The 20,474-nt window shown below is 46.9% G+C and overlaps 1 protein-coding gene across 3 annotated transcripts in view; it reads right to left on the minus strand.

Moving 5' to 3' along the window:
* The window catches only part of LOC149280379 (ras/Rap GTPase-activating protein SynGAP-like), a 43,827-nt gene that overhangs the window by 10,547 nt on the left and 12,806 nt on the right, over positions 1-20,474 (minus strand). For 2 of the 3 annotated variants that reach the window (XM_089500567.1, XM_089500568.1), the window contains exons 3-14: positions 17,129-17,220; positions 16,514-16,635; positions 15,839-15,992; positions 15,410-15,508; positions 9,458-10,012; positions 4,737-4,881; positions 4,479-4,623; positions 4,147-4,386; positions 3,093-3,294; positions 2,567-2,787; positions 1,518-2,108; positions 123-396 (exon numbers count right to left, since the gene is read on the minus strand). In XM_089500567.1, coding sequence (XP_089356693.1) covers positions 123-396; positions 1,518-2,108; positions 2,567-2,787; positions 3,093-3,294; positions 4,147-4,386; positions 4,479-4,623; positions 4,737-4,881; positions 9,458-10,012; positions 15,410-15,508; positions 15,839-15,992; positions 16,514-16,635; positions 17,129-17,220 — 2,840 coding nt within the window. The remainder of the gene's footprint in view (positions 1-122; positions 397-1,517; positions 2,109-2,566; positions 2,788-3,092; positions 3,295-4,146; positions 4,387-4,478; positions 4,624-4,736; positions 4,882-9,457; positions 10,013-15,409; positions 15,509-15,838; positions 15,993-16,513; positions 16,636-17,128; positions 17,221-20,474) is intronic. The other variant, XM_089500569.1, reaches the window with a different exon arrangement.

Genomic DNA, 20,474 nt, shown 5'->3' on the forward strand with positions numbered 1-20,474 from the left:
GCTAAAAGACATATTTTAGTCAGGGCCAGCCCTGTCACGTAGTATATGGCTGCCTGCGCTGCTGAAGTTGTAGAGCATGCAGGAGGGGGTGAAGGAGACATAGTCTGCGTTGGGTAAGGTACCTGCTTGGTTATGGTGGGTTTTAAACCTCCCGTGTCCTTCTCGACCGACTGTTGCCTAACTCGTGCTGCTCCGTACATGGGTTCTGGGCTCTGCAGGAGGTTGCCGCTGCTAGGACGGGGTTTGTGAGCGGCCTGTACCGTCAGCTGCTGGGACTTGCCCCTGTGTAGGGGAGGAGGCTGAGAGTCCTGCCTGCGTGGCACTCCGGGGCCAATGGTGATTTGTGGAGGGGAAAGCATGTGTTGGAGATTATCCTGGAGGGAAAGCTGCCTCTTGCTGCAAAATAAAGACGTACACAGTAAACAGAAAATCCTTCCAAAAAACGAAAACATATGAATATACGCATTCACAGGAGGTCTAAATGCAGCCCTTTGTGGTTATTCATGCCTAATACTTGATGCAGTCTTGTATGGATCACACACACACCATGTGCAAAGCTGCAAAACCTAATACAGTTCTCCAATCATCAACATCAGCATCTGCTAGTATGCTCTGTTGTCCAGCAGGTCCATGTACGCAGCAGTACCAGTTGCCAGTAATATCTGATAGAGTTGGGTGAACAGACTATAGTGCAGGACAAGCCAAGCTGGGGCTGAGCCAGGCCCAGTTCTGTCTTCCCGAGCATGCGCGCTAGCAAGGCCAACCCTACCACCGGTAAGGAGACACATGTATGTGGACAAGGACCCAATGAAGGATGGGGATGAATTGCCTAAGCTGTTTCTGTCTCAGACTTAAAGTGGGCTCTCCCAGTATTAGCTACGAGTCCTAGCAGCCCAGCTCTTCATACTTGCTGGCAGGGTTTATGGACCACCGACCATTATCAAGACTTTCTGCAGCTGTGGTTCTCCAAAAAATATTACGGTGCATCAATGGCATCCCTTCCAAGATGGCCAAACAACAGCGTGTATTACTTTTGGATTGGGCTGGTAAGATCCTCAGTGGCATCAGCTTCCGTAGGCAACGACTGAATACAATTACAGCCACCAAAAAGCTTTGGCACGTAATACGTGGCTAACGAATGTCCAGTGTAAATTGTTTCATTACATTTTCATTAGAGGCACTAGAATAACTGTGGCAGATTTTGGCACCCAGTCTTGCCAATGAACGCTGAACTATGGTGATCGTTCATATTTTTCCTCTAAGTGTTTATCATACGTAGCCTCTTTTGGCTTTTGCAGAGGTTTGGTGCCGAGGACATGATCGCATACGTTCTATAAACAGTTCCACACACACACACCAGTTCCATTCTTACCCATGTACTATATATTTGAGCTTTGTATAGAAATGGCATATTGGTTGAAATGTTCTCTCCTATAAGTGAATGTGTGGGATCCCCCTCCTACTCTCCCCATCTGACAGTCCATGCACCCTCATTTGCCCCCTAGTGGGGCGGGTACCTGAACTCTGACCCCTGCCGGCTGAATTCATCGCTGTAGCTGTGACTGTGGAGCAGGTGCTTCCCGGAGCTCAAGTCCTCGCTCTTGCTGTAACCGTGGAAAGGGGCGAAGGCGTCTGCTCCAGGGTCCGGCCTGTGAGGAGCCGCGTGAGGGGGAGGTCCGGTGGGACCGTCAGGGGCCATGTGGAAGAGCGGGTTCTGGAAGGACAAGGGAATGCGCAGCTGCTGAGCCGAGAGCCCGTCGGTCGTGACCCCCATCTGACTGAGCCGCAGACCGGCCGCAATGCTGGACCCGCTTCCCTGGGAGAGCCGGCCTCCCGGGCGTAGTCCACCAGATATGGAGGCCTGGCTGGAATTGAGCAAGTCCCCTACAGCCTGCAGGTTGGACACACTGTTCATGCGGCTGTCCTGCAAGTCTAACATGGACACGCTCTTGTTGACGCTTAGCATCTTCTGGTCCGGCTCTGTGATATCCGAGCTGCTGGTGCAATAGGCAGGCGAGGAGCGTGTGAGGGGACGACGTGACACAAAGAACATGTCCTTGGAGGACTTATCCTTCGTTGGAGAGGGGAGACGGGTCATGTCCATGGAGCTGAGGGAGTGAGAGACACGTTCGTTGGAGTAAAAGATATATATTTAAATAACATATCCCTAACCAAATAATATCCCGGAACAATCACGTCGCTGAATGGTAGTCATTACGTCCATGAAAATGTCTACGTTCTGTGGATACGCTCAGGATCATGGAGCTCTTCCCTCAGTCTCCCTGTTCTTTCCTCCTTGCTTCTGTCTCTATCGCTGTTCATTCCCAATCTGTTCTAGCTCTCCCTGCTGTTCCCCTACTTCCTCCAGCTGTCTGCTATTAAATTCCCTCAATTTCCATGGTTTCTATCTTTCCTGCCTCTCGAATCTCATTGAGACGGCTGATGTCACACACAAGGACCCGGTTACTTGCTACTAGGAACTGTCCATGCGTTTTAGGTCAGTGGATGACCTCGCAGGCCACAGTTTCTGGTGAAATAGAATGAGGAATCTTCGTTAAGTGATGACTCCATAACCCCCTTCATAATTATTTCTATCATGTGTGTATACCTGTTGAGGTCTCGCGCCAGATAGCTTTGCATCTCAGCAGATGGCCCCCTCAGGATGACGGGTTTGGGGGGTGGCAGCCTCTCTTGGTGACTTGGCTGTCTCTGGATGTGGGGGTTCCTGAGCGCAAGACTGATGTCGTTGAGAAGGCGCGGAAGAGGACCCAACTTTGCGAGGGCATCCTGGGGTTCGATGACACAGAAACTGATATTATGGAAAAGGGAAGTAACATCTCAACAAGAGAAAAGTGAATGTTGTACGTGGTCAGCGTATGGTTAAACCTCTGTAGGGAACCCTATAAACGTGTGATACATTGGAGAGAGCTCCCTCCAGGACATATGGTCCTTATCCTGGAGAATATTCTTAATGCCAATATATCCACCATTTACTGGGGCCAGAGTGCCAACTTACCAAGCCTTAGTACCTTTCCCTTTACTGACCTACGGAAGAATGGAGGCACGTACCTGCTTACCAAGCATGCACTCACCTTGCTAAGTTGGGGGATCACTTCCCAGAGCAGAGCATGCAGGGTACTCAGCTCCCGCCCTAGGTCGATGTAGCCCTCGAAGTTGCTGCTGTTGGTGAGCGCATCCATGTTGGAAATCTCGTACAGGAAATTCTGCATATTGGCCAATTCTGCCTCCAGGAACTCATTCATAAAGGACATGTGTTCTTCCTTACTGCTGAACCTGCTGAGAGGGGTATCTCAGTACTGATCTAGAAGCAGAGCAGTAGTTCCACTGTGTCACCCTGAATAGAGAAGGCCTACTTACCCCCACCCTGTCTCTCAGTCTGTTGTGTCAAGTGTAGGACGTAATTGTGTAAAAGTGCAACAGGTGATCCCCTACTACCAATGAACATCACAATATATACTAGGCCCATGAGCTTTGATTAATGAACAAAAAGAAGATTTTCTGCTCTTCTCCTGCCAAGTAAATTTGTGTTCAGTTCGTTCGTTGTAGGGAAAATGATACGCTGACAGCATGCAATAATTTGATGACCATCTTGAATTGGTTCCTAATCACCAAGTTGAACGAGCTTCAATTGAGAAGTAACTAACTCTTCAGATAAAGAGCTAACAAACCCTCTGGACAGAAGTATCCATTAGAAACATGGATAATCACTGAAGTGACTCTGCAATCGGCAGTTACGTTCAGCAGGCATTCTAAAGCCAACGGGACTCTGTTCCAGGCCACGCTTGTTCAGCTTTACACATCGAGAACTTGCCATACTGTATCTGCCAAATGTTGCCCAAGCTCAGTCAATTTATCACCGTGTAAATATATCTAATCAATGAGGGTTAGTTTACATGAGATCGTATGCATGCGCTATGTGACGGCAGAGGAAGTCATGTGGAGTCTGTAATGATGTCAGGGCATTGTCACTTGCTTTCTATTTCCCCCCAAAAAAGGAAAAGGCCATGGTGTCCCATGTCCCACATAACCTGTCTGAAGCACTCATTTCTGTTAGTAGTGTCTCTGTCCCAGCACTGTGTCTCTATGTCACAAAGCCCCCCCCCCCCACACTGCCCCTACTCTCACTTGAAGTTGAAGTTGGCCAGGTTCTGGATGACCTTAGCGATGAGTGTGAGGGTCCTAGATGTTTGCTCATCAGGGTATTCCTGCATCAGGCCGAAGAGGCTGGGGGACATGATGGCCGGACACAGGAAGCGGAGGAAGAGCGAGGCACTGATGAGTCGGTCTGCGATGTCTTCCCTGCCGCGCTCTGCACAGCGCATCCTCCAGGACGCAAAGACCTCCTTCAGCTCCCGAGGAAATACGCTAAGATGCCGGGAAAGTTGGCAATGAAGAATACTAGGGCGAGGAGGATAGAGTTTACTGATTAGAACCGAAAGACATGACCAAGAACTTACCAATGGGAGTTGAAGACTTTGCAAAGTGCGAGTTCACAGCACATCCTGAGATTGGCCTGGTGATCGGGCAGTACAGAGGGTGGACAGCGCATGGGGTCAACCTCACAGTCCTCCTCCGACTCATACAGAGCCCGAATAAACTCACCTGGGAAGAGAAGAATGCAGGGATGGAGAAGGAAGAGCCAAAGAGAAGGTGGGAGAGAAGGAAAGACAGCAGGAGAGGAGGACATTCGGAGAACCGAGGGGGGGAGCTTTTACCGATGGCTTCCTTGAGGTATCTCTGTCCTATCAGTTTCAGATACTCCTCTATGGCTTTAGTTGCAAGTGTGTTCTCACGGAGAATAAGGTGCTCTCTGTCAAGGAAGCGATCAACCTCTGTCATAGCCATGTCCGAAAGAAAATCCTAAGGATGGAGGGAGCGGAGGGAGAGAAAAAGTAGGGATAGAGACAGATTGAGAACAAAAGGGACAGATTTAAAAAAGCCCACACCCATACATGCACAGGGTCATACAACTGATATCTGGAGTATGTTCCTAAACGCGTCTCTTCTATACAAAGCCAGACACATAACAAATGTTAGAAACAGATCACAGTGTGCAGGAGTGAAAGCGTGGTGGATAAGTGGAGGAGCCTGCCAGCAGATGTGGTAGAGGTTAATACATTGAGGGGATTTAAACACGCATGAGATCGGCATACGGCTCCTGAATCTAAGACGAGACCAACGACTGATTAACGGTCTTTACAGCAGAAATAATGAGCGACTAGACGGGCCAGAACGGTCTTTTCGGCTGTCAAATTCTATGTTTCTCATAGAAACAACATGCTTTATACATAGAGTTCATTAGATAATAATGTTGTTATTATCAGACAGACTAAAGTGGTCTTAGACAATGCAGAACCACCATGCGAGAAGATATTTGGGACCCAGCATGAGCAGGTACCATAATTAGAGGAAGGCTGAGTCTACACGAGTGAAATGCCCAGGAGAATAAGGGTAATATTTATAGGGCGCTTTAATAGACCAGACAATAATAGCAGATAACCTGCCGTCGGGGACAGTCGGCCGAGGAATCTGACGAATGGCTCAATAGGGAGGAATATTTCCAAAGTAAATAATAATCGTTTAAAATGTCAACTTCTGCTTGCTTAGGAAAGATTGAACACACACACACACGCACACGCAACACACACACACTGACATTCTGTGTCCGCCTAAAATTATTTTACAGGTAGCCGTACAAACAACTATATGTTGGCTATTAACAACCTTCAGCCAAAGGGCTTTCCTGAAGAAGTAAGATGCAGTCTGTGGCTTCATGGCTCGATTATTGGCAGCGCGGCGGTCCTTCTGATTATTGAGGTATTTACTGGGGCCTCTAGTCTGACGCCCAGCTATGTAATCTAGGTCCACCTTGGATGATTGCTCCTATTTTGCTGATCCAAATGGAATGGAGGCATAGTCCATGGTTCATGGCCGACTTTGGGGGTATATCATTACCTCTGTAGGAACTTAAATGTCTTCATCGCCATCAGTCAAGGTTCTGTTCTTTGTTAATTCTGTCCGTCTGTCATATATTAACGGCACTTGAAAAGGTCCACAGGTTCTAAACACATTCCATCTTTTATGGTGACACTTCCAGCATGAGGTCCTTCAGCCGAACCCAAGCAGACCTAAAAGGGCCGGCATACACGGGCGGAAATATGCGGGGTGACCAACTTGAGGAGCTCACCGATAGAAGAAAGACGGTATTTTGTCCCTGTTTTTAATTTAAAAGGTAATTGGATATCAATGTTTTAGTAAAATGTAGTCTTCATTTGAAGTTGACACTTATTATCGGGCCATCATCGATGTAGTTACAGAAGCTTTTAAGATCTTGGAGGTCACCACTTCAGAATGCAGGTTTCTCAAGTACGATCTTCTCCTCATGTTGTCCACCAGAAATAAAACTGGTAAATTACTTAATCCCATCCAAAACAACAAATATGACTGCTTGGTGTCCTTTTTTCTCTTCTATGCAGGAGGACAGGTGAACCAGATAAGCCCAGTGACAGAATTCAGTAGGACTTACATAAGACATGCGAGTCATGTCAACTTTTATGGGCAAATGGCATTGACTACTTGGCTGCAGCTCCACTACGCTCTACTTGAAGAAAGATGCTTAGCGCTTTACAAATTATCTCTATATCTACATTCTACCTACTCGTTCCATTGGACCGTAGGTTCGTGGTTCACTCCATCATGTGGTCTTGATATACATTTTGAAGAACAAACAATGATACCACCCGGAACACACATCCCGAAGAGTCAGGGTATGGAATTCCAGAACTTCAATGTAACGTTCCGGTTCCTTCTAGCGCGGTCCATAGATTTCTCACATTTATTTCTTTGTGAAGGAAGGCGGTAGGTTTATTTTCCCCCAGCGCCGATGACAAATTTTCACAATGCAAAATGTTCTCGGAGTCTGGAAGCAGCTCAAAGTGCCAGCTGTAGAATTAGTCTCGGGAAGAGAAGCGAATTGATTGTAGTTGTTATTTTTTTATTTTTTTTCCAGATACCTTTTTGTGGCCAAGCGATGGTTCTTTTGGGCAAATTATATGATATGAAATTATGTAAGGCCCGTTATCATTACGAACATACCTCCTGGATTTGGAAACGTTTCATATTTGTATCTATCAGAGAAGTTCCAAGGCATGGCCAGGTGCCACCAATTAAATAGTAAAGTCGAAATCCTGACGTGTCCAAAAATACAATTCCAAACATAAGAGTACGATTTGGTGTTCATAGGATTACAATTCAGCTTTTATTTTGGGGTGAGGGGGCACCAAAACCTATTTAGTACCAGGTGGAATAATCAAGGGCTTTCATAGCAATGCCCTGCCATAGAATAAAGTCGTAAGGAATTATCTTCCTAGCCTGAAGAACATATATATGTTGCCAATAATTACTGGGATGGTCTCACCTGGCATTAAAATAGGAAGCTGTCACATTCCGTTGAATAGAATAAAACTATGACGCAATCATTACCGTGACATATGATGTCATGAAGGAACCAGGTCTTGCTGACGCACATGACCCCATGATCTAACTCCTCACCATCATCCAAAGGCAAGGACGCGTTCCGATGATATTAACCGATTGATATAGATTTTCACAACGCTTTTCAACGTGAAGCAAGATCGATCTATCGATTAATCCGCACCCTAAACGCGTGTCGCCTCTATAAACCGCCTGGAAGCCATCATGTGAGAGCCGGCCGGGCGAGCAGCTGTACCGCCAGCAGTTGATACATGTATTGGTTAACTGGACTGGATCAGAGAGCAAGCTTTAAGACTGCATAGACATGCTAGATGCAGGGCGTAATTAGCCTGGATCATTATTAGGCACACAAGGCCCTGACATTGCATCCATCTCAATGGAGCCCAAGGACACGGAGCCCGGAAGTATTTATTGCGGAATCTGCAATAATTACTGGCAAACCTGCACCAAACGACACATTTTCTTTAATTGGGAACACAGATGGTGGATTTTATTAACTCATACCTACATATTTGGCCCGCAAAAACTGATGCCCCTCTTTTCTAGGAGCTCCGAATCTTTGCTGGGTATGAGGGTATCAGAGGGTTCTACTGCCCTAAAAGCCCCAATAATGTGTATAGAAACAGCATGTAATAGCTTTTTAAAATACATTCTTCCCCTAAATGCCTTACTTGAGTACATAAACAGCTAGCATCAGTGACAAAATGACCTAAAACATCTTGGTAAACACCTGACCCCCCCCCAAGTGGCCCTCTTTGAGCCGCAGGTAGGTGCGGGAACATCCGTTCAGGAAAGTACAGTCATATAGTTTTGTCAAAGCGAGGACAACAAGGCCTAGAAAGCCTAGGTCACACTGAAAGGGTAGTAGATAAGTGGAAGAGCCTCCCAGCAGATGTGTTTGAGGCTAGCACAATGAGGGGATTTAAACATGCATGGGATCGGCATACGGCTCCTGAAGACGAGACCAACGACTGATTAAGGTCTGACTCTTGAGACTAGATGGGCCGAATGGGGCTGATCTGCCCCATTGCGAACATTACAACATGTGTGTCGAAAGCCATTCTAGCTACACAACAGACCAACACAAGCTCTTTGAGCAGTTCCCTCCTACCCATTGTACAGCGCTACGGAATATGATGGCGCTATATAAAACAATAAATAATAAGAACATCTCCTACGTCCTCTCAATCCAAGCTCACCGCCCCGGGAGATGCTGTCAAACTTTTTTTTAAGTTTAGGTTTAAAAATCTATTTTTTGGAATCCAAACTGTTAAGTTACTAAGAAAATTATGCTAAAAATGATTAAAGTAAGCTCCAAACCTATGGAATCGTCAAAAAGCTGCATGGATACCATAACACATACTTATATATTATATATGCATTAGACATAGGAATTCCACTGCTTTAACCCTATCATCACCTGTCTGTGTCCCTACAGATATGGCATTATGCTCAGTGGGGTATGTCGGACGGCTACTCCTACAAACTAAGGCAGAACGTCCTTCAACAATATCATAAACAGACAAAAAGGGCATTGTTAATAAGCCTGGCGGGTCCCGGGGAACCTCCGGTGCAGCTGGCGGCTACATTGGTTATACCCACAGATGACATGGGGCATCAACCACCTGTGGGGTTAAAGGAGTTATAACTAATTCACCCAAAAAAATATATAAATATTACCTCCCATTCTCTTCTCCCCACTTTTACAAAAGCAGACAGAACAGGCTGCCACCGAAGTGGGACAGCAGCTTTAAAAATGGGAAAGATAATTGAACGGGGAGGAATTATAACGCCTGGACAGTAAGGGTGATCTCTAAATGGGGTGGCTTTCTAATACATGTATAATACTTTGTAAGACCTGTCACTGCCGTCACGTTATTTGGGGTGAGTGCGATATTTGGGGGCTGATCCGCTTAGTCTTACACAGACTACAGATAAGTACCTTGGCTTTCCCCGTGCTCTGTAAGATATGCACCAATGCACAGGCCACCTCCTCTTTGCTCTTGACACTTAGCACCGGCTCCAGCACGGCACACAGCATCCGGTAGTTGTTGGTAACATACTCGGCAAACTCCTTGTACAGCTCCATGGGGAGGATGCTCATGGTTTGGTATCGGGATTTTAGGCGTATGGAGGGGCAGCTGCTCTTGCCCTTGTACGAGGTGGGTTGGGAGACCGGGTACCACTGCTCCACAAAGTGGCGCCCGCTTATGCTGGCGATGGGCACGTTCACCATGCCCACGTAGTTGCTCTTCTCCTTGCGGCGCTTCTTGTCCGTGTCCTTGTACAGGTGCAGGCGCAGGTTCCGCACGGCGGGCAGGTTGTTGAACTCGAAGTGCTCTCCCCAGAAGACCGTCTCGGCCCGGGCCTTGCTGGTGGTGCGGGCGTACAAGATGTCATCCAAACACAGCTCACAGTAGTAGCGCTTCTTGGGGGGGAGGTCGCGGGCTTCGATGATCCATAGCTTCAGGACGTTATCCACCCGCCGGCTGTTATCCTGAGAAAAGGGGGAGAGTGTGAGTGGGCGAGGGACACGAATCCACAGTACGAACCTACCAACAATACATGAATACAATGTAACATCTGGCTGGATACTATACCGTAATAACATATAGTCATTATCGTACATCATATATATATATATATATATATATATATATAATTTCATATTTAATAGATTTCCTAGTATATTTATTATATTATTAAATTATTTATTATTTATTTTTATATTCCATGCATTAAAGCTCTTGCGTGGTTTTTTTTTGTGCGCACACCCACTGTGGTTTGTACTCATAGGGGGTTACGTGTGCTTAAAAGGTGGTCTTATGCTCATGGCGACCAGTGGAATGTTGCTAGTGATTGCAGCGTTCCATTGGTTGCCATGGTGATAAATCCACTTTTCAAAGTTTAAATCAGAATCATTTTTTTTATGCATAATCCCACTGTTTATTTGAATCTTCATAAGCAGGGACACAAAGAAATTTGTGGCAGATCGGCCCCAATCCGGCCCTTAATCAGTCGTTGGTCTCGTATCAGATTCAGTAGCCATATGTCTATCCCATGCATGTTTTACACCCCCCCACACACTGTATTAACCTCTGCCACTTCTGCTGGAAGGCTGTTCCACTTATCTACCACCCTCTCGATAACATGAAAATAAAATGAATTTAAGACACCTGTTTTCATTGTATAAACTACAAAAACTCAGATTCAAACAGAGCTATACTAGCTGGCAGCCGAACGCTGGGCATGTGCGCCACGCTGAGCGGCACTTGGCCAATTTAGTTCAGAGAGAGTGATATTTTTGAGGCCCAAATGGTTATACATCTGTTGGTTCGGAGTAACGTGCAGGGGGCAAATGTGGCTTCAGAGCGGAAAACCAAGGGCTAGACTGCAGTCTGGGGGCTACGGACTGGCAAGCTTGACACGTGCGGGGGGGGGGGATTTTTAATCGTTTCTCCATGCAGGGGTGTCCAACCTCCAGCTGCTGCAGGACTACATCTCCCATAATGCTCTTTCAGCGAAGGGGCTGGCTGGGGGGTATGGGAGATGTAGTCCTGTAGCCGCAGGTTGGACACCCCCGGCCCTATGCATTCCAAGTGGAAATTACAGGGTGGGTTTCTTGGACAGCCGATTCTTTCTGTACATGAAATATGTTTATTAACAACAATCAGCCCCAGGGACACCATTTCTGCGTACAAAGCAAAAGGGCCCTGTATAGACTACACTTCACGCATCTGCGAGCACAACGAAACAGCGCAGCGCTGCTAATTAATACATGAGGAGGGCTATATATAGTATACTGTATTTCCCCATCATATAGCACAGCTTGACACGATGCGATGAGAGCTCGGCTGTACATTACAACATATTGCATAAAGTAACATACAGTATAATGCATCACTTCAAAGGCTTCTATAGAAAGGACATATAATTCCCTACAAAAGCCCGGATCTATGACCTCACGCTATACTATGACATCAAACTGCCCTGGAATGCTCTCCTATCATACCGAGAGATCACTCACAGGCATGTTATTCCGGCTTTTTGACCCAAAGTTATAAAAGGAGCATTGAAGCGATGTGAAAATGTTAATTAATTAACGAGGAGCGGTCCCAGGAGCTGACGTCCCATCCATATCAGCGCATTCCGTGCAGCTACAGTCCTGTAAAGGGGCATCCCACACTACGGGAGATACCGAACCAGAATGCTCTTCAGCCATTGGTCCACACATCCTGTTGCCTAACATCACAATAATCTCCAGTAGACGAAATGACTACCAATTAAAACACCCAGTATGCTCCTTAGACGATTGCAAACATCCACTCGGCACTGTAGGATCCTAGGGGCCACAAGTTCGTAAATCCCTAGCTGTCCATTGGATAATGACCCCCCCCCCCCGGGAGCATTTAACTCATCGCCATACCTGGGAACCTTCTAAATGAGGAATCCGTGAGACGCGTGAAATATTAACCCTTTAATAGCTCATTGTGAAGAGTCTATGGAGTGACTTACCAGGTGTATTAACTGAATAGTTCTAATAGGCGTCCTCATGGAAACCTTGACTTGTTAGTTAAAGATGCACCTAATGGAGTCACCTGTGCTCAAGCAGCAATGTCATAATGTACTGGTAGCAAAAGCAGTGTAGTATAGGAAGCAGTCAGATCCGGACTGTTTGATTCTCAGAATCTGCCCCTTCATCCTGAGATTGGGGCAAAAAAAAAGCTGAGACTTGGGGGGGCAAACCCCGAGAGTCCCCTGTAGGGTCACCCCAAAGCTCTCTGCCCCAGCTGGATAACATGTGACGGGTCCCCATAGATTGTCGTTTCTTTTCAGCACCACGGACAGCGGTTATGAAGCTAACGTGACGAGAAAACTTCTGGATTGCCTGTTTTACCGAAATAGCTATTTTTTGCACTGCATTTCTACGAATTTTCTAAACAGACATCTTGACGCCAAGACAACGACCGTAAAGATGATGGAAACTCAAATGAGAATTCACAGAATCAGAGAAATATTTAAGCGGCGGAATCGTTTTCAGAGCTCTACGGAATGGAGAAAGTGTGTGTTTGATCCACCAATCTATCTATAAAACCCCATCACGGAACGAATAAATATAGTGGGAGGGGGGTCCCTGTCCTGCCCCGATTCTCTGGCAGTGGGACAAAGGGTCGCGGGAGATGGGGGGTCCGCAACCCCTATCCTATCCCCATAGGAACAATAGGGATATGGAAAGGCAAAATCACCAGGGGTCAATTCGCAAAAAGCATTACAGAGCTCTGTACTTTATAACACCCCCCCTCAAAGCTCTGTACTTTATAACACTTAACTTAAAGCTCTGTGCTTTAGAACTCTCACTATTAAAGCTCTGTGGTTTATAACACCCCCTATTAAAGCTCTGTGCTTTTTAACACTCCTCTTTAAAGTGTCCTCAAGTACCCTCAATCCTGACCTGATCCTGACCAATGAAATGGCCTTATAAAGCCAGTAGGACAGATACACCTGTGCACAAGCAGGGGCATAAGAAACCAGCATCCAGAATGGTCATAAACTCCTCCAAACCCGCTCTACAATAGGGTATTTGAGGACCAGCGTAGAGTATTCCCCCTCGTTCCATCCGCAGTGTGACCTCTTTTTGTTTGAAGGGACATCATAGGGTTAATATAAACCCATTACAATCCAGATGGAGTATTCTAAAGGGGTGAATTGGGGGGGGCACATGAGACTTTATAGGCGGGGGGGGACAGGGGGCGTATAGGGGGGACCTCGGGGTTTTGGGGCGTAGGACCTGGTACTTGAGCGGCAGATGATCAGGAAGATGGGACCAACCTCTGACTCATGACTTGTAGTCTTGTCTCGGGATAATTGTAAGTATTCTAGAGGAACCGCTTAGGATGGCTGAGGGTTTTAGTCAGGCGTCCCTGAATGACACGGAGGGAACGTGGTCACCACGGAAACAAGATAAAATAGCAGAAACTTTAGACTCTGTCCTCAACAGGTTAATGCGTGGCTCCCAACTGTCCTGCTTTACACAGGGCAGTCCCGATTTTGCCAACCATACTGCGCATCTCAATGTACAGCGCTACGGAATATGATGGTGCTATATAAAACAATAAATTATAATAATGTGACACGCTGCCTCCCAAGTCCCGGCTCGGGGGTAGAAGTTGGGGGGTATGTTAATGTCTGCGCCCCGGCCTCAGATTTTGTAATACTTGTAGCTTTAATTAACCCGCATCAATTAGAAATGTGCTAGTGAGGGCGGCCATCTTAGCTGTTGGTCACGAGATCTGTATCATTAAGTTGCTCCTCCCCTTCAGTGGAAGCTGATTGGTTCTGGCAGGTGCAGAAGGCGGACTGAGGAGAAAGGATGCGGGGTCCAAACAGGAAATGAACTCATTGCGCGTTTTCATCAATAAATCCAATTATACGCAGAGAGATTTCTCGAGGAACAAGGATTAAAGGGGCCGTCCATAGCTGCCAACAGTCCAGAATCTTGCCAAATTGGGCACTATATAGATGGGGCTGCCTGTCATGCCACACCGCTACCCACACAACAGCGTTATACATAACAACACTTCTCTATCCGGCATATAACACAGCTTCATACACAATATATCCCTGTATCATGTAACACAACGTTTGCATCACAGCTCTGTGCAGTGACATCATTACACAGAACATATAACCTCGCTAGTGCTTAGCAGGGCTTTTCACTCGTATGGACTGTTCTATACAGAACGACAATGTTCCATATGATAAAACCATTGCTCTGTGTACAGCTTATGCTATGTCACGGTCTATAACGTGTTGTGTACAGTAGTATAGTGTTTTTTCTGCATATTATTAATAATAATATAATAAATAATTATAATATATATATAACCATAGAATGTGATGGCAGATAAGAGTGGTTATTACTGTATACAGTGCTGGGGGTTATATTACTGTATACAGCACTGGGGGTTATATTACTGTATACAGTGCTGGGGGTTATATTACTGTATACAGTGCTGGGGGTTATATTACTGTATACAGCGCTGGGGGTTATTACTGTATACAGCGCTGGGGGTTATTACTGTATACAGCACTGGGGGGTTATATTACTGTATACAGCGCTGGGGGTTATATTACTGTATACAGCGCTGGGGGTTATATTACTGTATACAGCGCTGGGGATTACTGTATACAGCGCTGGGGGGGTTATATTACTGTATACAGCGCTGGGTGTTATATTACTGTATATAGCGCTGGGGGTTATATTACTGTATACAGCGCTGGGGGTTATATTACTGTATACAGCGCTGGGGGTTATATTACTGTACACATTGATAGGGGTTATATTACTGTATACAGCGCTGGGGGTTATTACTGTATACAGCGCTGGGGGTTATATTACTGTACACACTGATGGGGGTTATATTAGTGTACACACTGATGGGGGTTATATTACTGTATACAGCGCTGGGGGTTATTACTGTAATATATATGGGAAAAATGTATGTGTACAATAATTGGATTAACCATCGAGATGCATGTTTATAATACAGCTAAATTCAGCACAATCCATGATGCCATACTGTATACAGAAGGACTGTGGTATACAGAACCATATGGCTCTATATAGCCCAGGCCTTTATATTACATAGCAAACCTCTATAAAGTTATTACAATAGTTATTTATATATTGCAGGTATTGACAGAGGTGTAAAAGGGACTACACAGGTAGTAACACAATACAGCACACTGCAATCGGAACATCACATTAAACAATTCTGTATTGGGCATAACAAAGGTCTACACACAGCACAGCACAAAGTACACTTACAGCACAGACACAGCGAGTACAGCACAGGACTGTATAACACAATCTGCCACACACTTATCCCTGTACCTTGTTTGGCTTCACCGCCCTCTGCAAGTTCTCGATCCATTTGTCCCTCTCGGCAGCCGAGCGGCAGGCGAAGCACTTGGTGCCGGATGCCGTGGTCACCTAGACACAAGGTCACACAGTTACAAAGCCATTAACAGCTACACACTGACAGCATACTGTGCTGCGCTGACACAGTGACCCACAATCTCCCACCTCCACCGGGTGACTTCCACCACAACCTGAGAAACCCAATCTATCTACCCATCTCACAAATGGTGACCTGCACAGGTAAAGTGCTGCCCTGCAGTACGCGGGATGTATAAACTCATGGAAGGGAACCAATTAGTCAGTTATACATCCTCCATACTGCAGGGCAGCATTTTATTCGATGTGGTCACCTTACCCCCGTCTCTCTCATGGCCGATGGCCCTCTATGAAAAAAAAGATTACCTCAAAACAGAACTCCTGTCCCAGGATGCTGCTGTGCACCGGCTTCACCACAGAATCCTCATCCAGCTGCAAGTCCAAAGCCTCCGCCGCGCTGCTCGGACTCAGCAGGGACTCGTGGGAGTGCGACTCCTTAAACGCCTGCATGAGGCGTGCCCTGAGGAGGACAGACAAGATGAGGGGCCGGAAGGGCCAGAGCTGTGTGCCAAGAAACGACAGACGTGACGGAGCTCTAGCTGTGCCTTGGGATGGACGGTGACCGCGCGTGATACCGTAACAAGCACCCCAAGAACGGGGAGAGCCACCAAGTGATGTGAGGTGAGGAAGTAGGAGAAACCCCAAGGAGAAGTTCAGATGATGCTTACAATCGTGTCTAAGGTGATGTCAAGGCGTGAAGCGGGAACACGTTGGAAGAGGAGGCCTAAAACTCTAAGTAATGAGCAGGAGGTCAGGGTACGGAGGGAGGAGACCTCACTGGTGTTGTGTGGCATGATGGACGCCATGGATGGAAAGGGGAGGAAGGAGGTGAGATGTATTAAAACAAGGAGGCCAGAGATGTGGAAGAGGAACGTGTGAGTAGAAGACACATGGAATCGTGGGAATTCCGGGAGTACGTGGTAGGGGAACACAGGGTTCTCAGTTAGTAACACGGGGTAGTTAGGAGGATGACGGTCTCACCTATCATGGTCAGCACTCCGAAATCGCGGGAGGATCTGCCTGAAGCTGCTGGTCCTGTCCAGTTTGGGCTGACTCTTTGTCCTCTTTATAGAGCTCTTCAGACGACGACTCAGGAATCCCTGCTGTATGGAGGATGAGAGCAGAAGAGAGCGACATCGTTCAGCAAAAAAGTACCAGGTCCAAACGGTGCGGGGTATATCTGGCACATGAAGAAGAGGTGGGGAGGATGATGAGGGGTAGATTTTGGGCAGTGAGGGTTATTTTTAGACTGGCCAAGATGGGAACCCATTATTTGTGGATTGAGAATGGAATACTTTTATAACGTTTATGTTATATGTCCTAATTAAAACCAATTACGCGACTATTCCAACCACAATCTAAGTTAAGTTATTTCTCCTCTCCGGAGGAAGCTGATTGGCTTTGGCACCTTTAGGAGGAGGAGTCAATTGACGAAAGGTCAGAGCAGGGCATTATTTCTTTATGTAGCTTTTGAGGTTAAACGGCCCCCAAATCTTCTGCCAAAATTCTCTCAATCAAAATAATTAGAAGTTAATGCATATTTATGGATTTTTTCAATTATTGGTTTTATTTTTCGGTATCTATGCAGTTACTCACCGACGGTCGGAAGGGCGCGGTGGGGGGGGCGTCCATGCTGTGCTGCTTCCCCCCTGGGACGCTTTTCCTCCGGGAACGGGCGAGGTGAAAATCTGTGAAAAGTAAGAGAACTCATTATTTATATAAAGTGTAAGGTTACACATTTTTTTTTTCCATCAGTGGCACACTCCACTTATTACTGGACTACAACTCCCAGCATGCACTGAGGGTTCCCCAGTGCTGCATTATCCCCCACCCCCTTCCTATTTGTTCACACATTTAGGGCTAGCTGTCTCCAAAATGCACAGGGAATTCCACATCGGCTACCACAAGGGTAGATAAGTGGAGCAGTCTCCCAGCAGAAGTGGTAGAGGGGGTTAATACAGTGCCCTCACTAATTTATACATGCATGGGATAGGAATACAGCTCCTGAATCTAAGACAAGACCAACGGTGACTAAGGCAGACTAGAGGCAGACTTTAAGGCAGACTAGAGGGGCCGAATAGGGCCGATCTGCTGGCAAATTCTATGTTTTGCAGCCTCCCTCACTCTTTGGGGTCACAGTTATCGTAAGCGCTCGGTGTCACTGTGCCCTCCCCCAAACCATTCCCTCTCTGACCCCTCATTCATCCACCCCTGCACATCTTTTGTAAGTGTGCAGCTGCCATCCACAGAACGTCAGGATGAATGAAAACAAAATTCACAAAAAAACTGTTACATAAAAACACAGAGCTCGCCGGCAGATCGGCCCCGTTCGGCACCCGACTAGTCGCCCATTTCTACTGCTGTAAAAGACTCCGACCTTTATCAGTCATTGGTCTCGTCTTAGATTCAGGAGCCGTATGCCTATCCTATGCATGTTTAAATACCCTCACTGTATTAGCCTCTACCACTTCTGCTGGGAGGCTGTTCCCCCTTTTTATCACCTCTTAGTAAGGTGAAACTTCCTTCCATTACCACTAAGCCTCAGACGCTGTAGTTCATTCCCTCGCACCCAGCACAGGTGGGTATGGTACACAGGTATAGTGCACACAGTTCTTTACAAGGGGACTTTGTGATGTTGTGTACATAAGAGTTATATCTGAACACACACAGGCACAAAATGACATGCGTGGCAAAAATCAGCTATACAGACGTGTATGAGGGAATACTGACCCACACACTAACGCACGCTAGTGGATATACTGTAAAACGTGACTGTACATGCGCTGACACATATACACTAATACATTATAGTATTATACAGAATTTTGTGACATGTTTTTTTGGCAGCACCAATATTATTTTCTTAAAAATAGCACCCCCCCCTCCTTTTTGGTATGTTCCGGACCCCTGTACATGGGTATCAGCACACGCAGAAAGCTGTATATAAAACACACCGAGATCTGTGCGAACGCCCACACAGACACATTGAAATGCGACGGCTCGCAGCGGTGAAATCATTCTATACGAGTATATCATCCACCCACACAGCGCCGTGCAGCACATACAGGTACCGTACATACGAGCACACGTACCCACATACATGTACATGCGCAGCCTGGCGCCTTACAGCACAGCGCACACGCATCACCCACAGCCCTGCGCGTCACTCACATCACACTCAGCCGAGTGCCTCCCCACACCACGCATCTCCATGCATACAGCCAAAGGGCAGGAGCTTAGTAACTGAGCACAAGATATATATTATATATATTATATATATTATATAGAGAGTGATCCTTCGCAGGCCGCGTTACATCTTATGTAACAATCTGTGCTTTCCCATTCCATATGTCCCTCCGCTAGCTGGATGTGTTCTGCTGTACATAACGCTTTAAAAATCCATATATATATATATATATATATATAGGAGGACCCTATAGCAATCTTTAGACAGACCGCAATCCACATACGTGAACAGCTATGCAGCTATACTGTCCCCCGGATACAACAGCCGTAGGTTTCAATCCCCTACACATAATATACTGAAACCCCATATTCCAATTCATTAAAGGCGAAAGACATACATATATAGCATTATATGTATACATATATAGGTACGGATATGTATGTGTGTGTGTATATATATATATATAGGACATATACATGTGAATGGAATGTTTAAATGCAAATGCATACATCCCCATCTCAAGTCACATATACCCCCAGCTGTTGACATACTAACTTATATAATGCACAAACACCACACAGATACAAACAGAATCGCGCAGCCCCCTCCTCACACCCCACCTGGCTTCTCTCACCTCAAGACCCCGTGAATCCGTCAGTTTCCATTAGATTTCATGGTGGAAGCCGTGAGCTGCGAAGGGTTAACCCCAGATATAGAGTCAGGAGAGCTCGGGGGGGCAGCGGGGCGAAAAAAAGAGTGAGCGTGCAGGTGAATGGGAGGGCAGGGAGCGTACGGGGGAAAATTGGAAGGGAATGTGAAGTGCAAAAAGGGTGAATGGTGTGCAGTGCTGGGTGCCCAGTGCCCCGGAGCGGGGGGTGTGGAGGGGCATTAGAAGGGTGAGCAGTGCAGAGGCGGACAGGAGGTGAAGAGGGTTCGTTGCGGTGGAGCGCAGGCTAAGCAGAGCATGGCGTCCGGTGCTGCACCCCCGGCATGTGCAGCGCAGGTGTGGAATGAGAAAACTGTGCACGGAATGAGGCGAGTGGAGTTCAGAGGGTGAGGTGAGAGTGTGCGGTGCAGCTTATGGCGGGGCGAGAGAGGCCTCCACGTTACCCAGCTCTCAGGACCAGCGCGCGCGGCATCCTTCCGTATTCACAGGGATGTCACTGTGAGCGTGGTAACTAGGCAACAGTGCGCACGCCCCCTCCTATCACAGGGACACGCACGGGGGGACCGCTTAACTACTTCGCAGACAGGGAGGTGAGGTGCATGACGGAGAAGAGATGGGGGGATCGCATGCGGAGCCGAGGCAGGGATGGGGGGAAAGAGCAGCATAGATAGACGGGGAAAGGAGATGGAGAAAAGGAATGGAGGTAAAGGAGGAAAAATACAAGCAAAGCTACGGTGGGGCAACGGCAGTGCTAAAAAGACAGGAGTCAAAAAGAGAAAGGGGGAAAGGAGAGGGGGAAGGGGAAAGATGGAGAGAAAAAAAGGAAAAAAGAGGGAGAGAAATGAAGAAGGAGAAAGCAGAGATTTGGAGAGAGAGAGTTGAGCGAGCAACCTCTCTGTTACTAAGCAACTGTGCGCGTACCCTGTCCTATCACAGAGAGAGGCACGGGGAGACCTCTTAACTCCTTCCAGACACAGAACCAGAGGAAGAGAGAAGGGAGGAGAGAGAAAACGGGGAAAAAGAGGGAGAAGAGGAGAAACACCAGAGAGCGAGGGAGAGATGGGGGTACAGAGAGATGAAGGGGGTGA

The sequence above is a fragment of the Sceloporus occidentalis genome, unplaced genomic scaffold (assembly GCF_023333645.1).
Source record: "Sceloporus occidentalis isolate IW3139 unplaced genomic scaffold, rSceOcc1.0.p SCAF_157, whole genome shotgun sequence".
In the NCBI taxonomy this organism is placed as follows: Eukaryota; Metazoa; Chordata; class Lepidosauria; order Squamata; family Phrynosomatidae; genus Sceloporus; species Sceloporus occidentalis.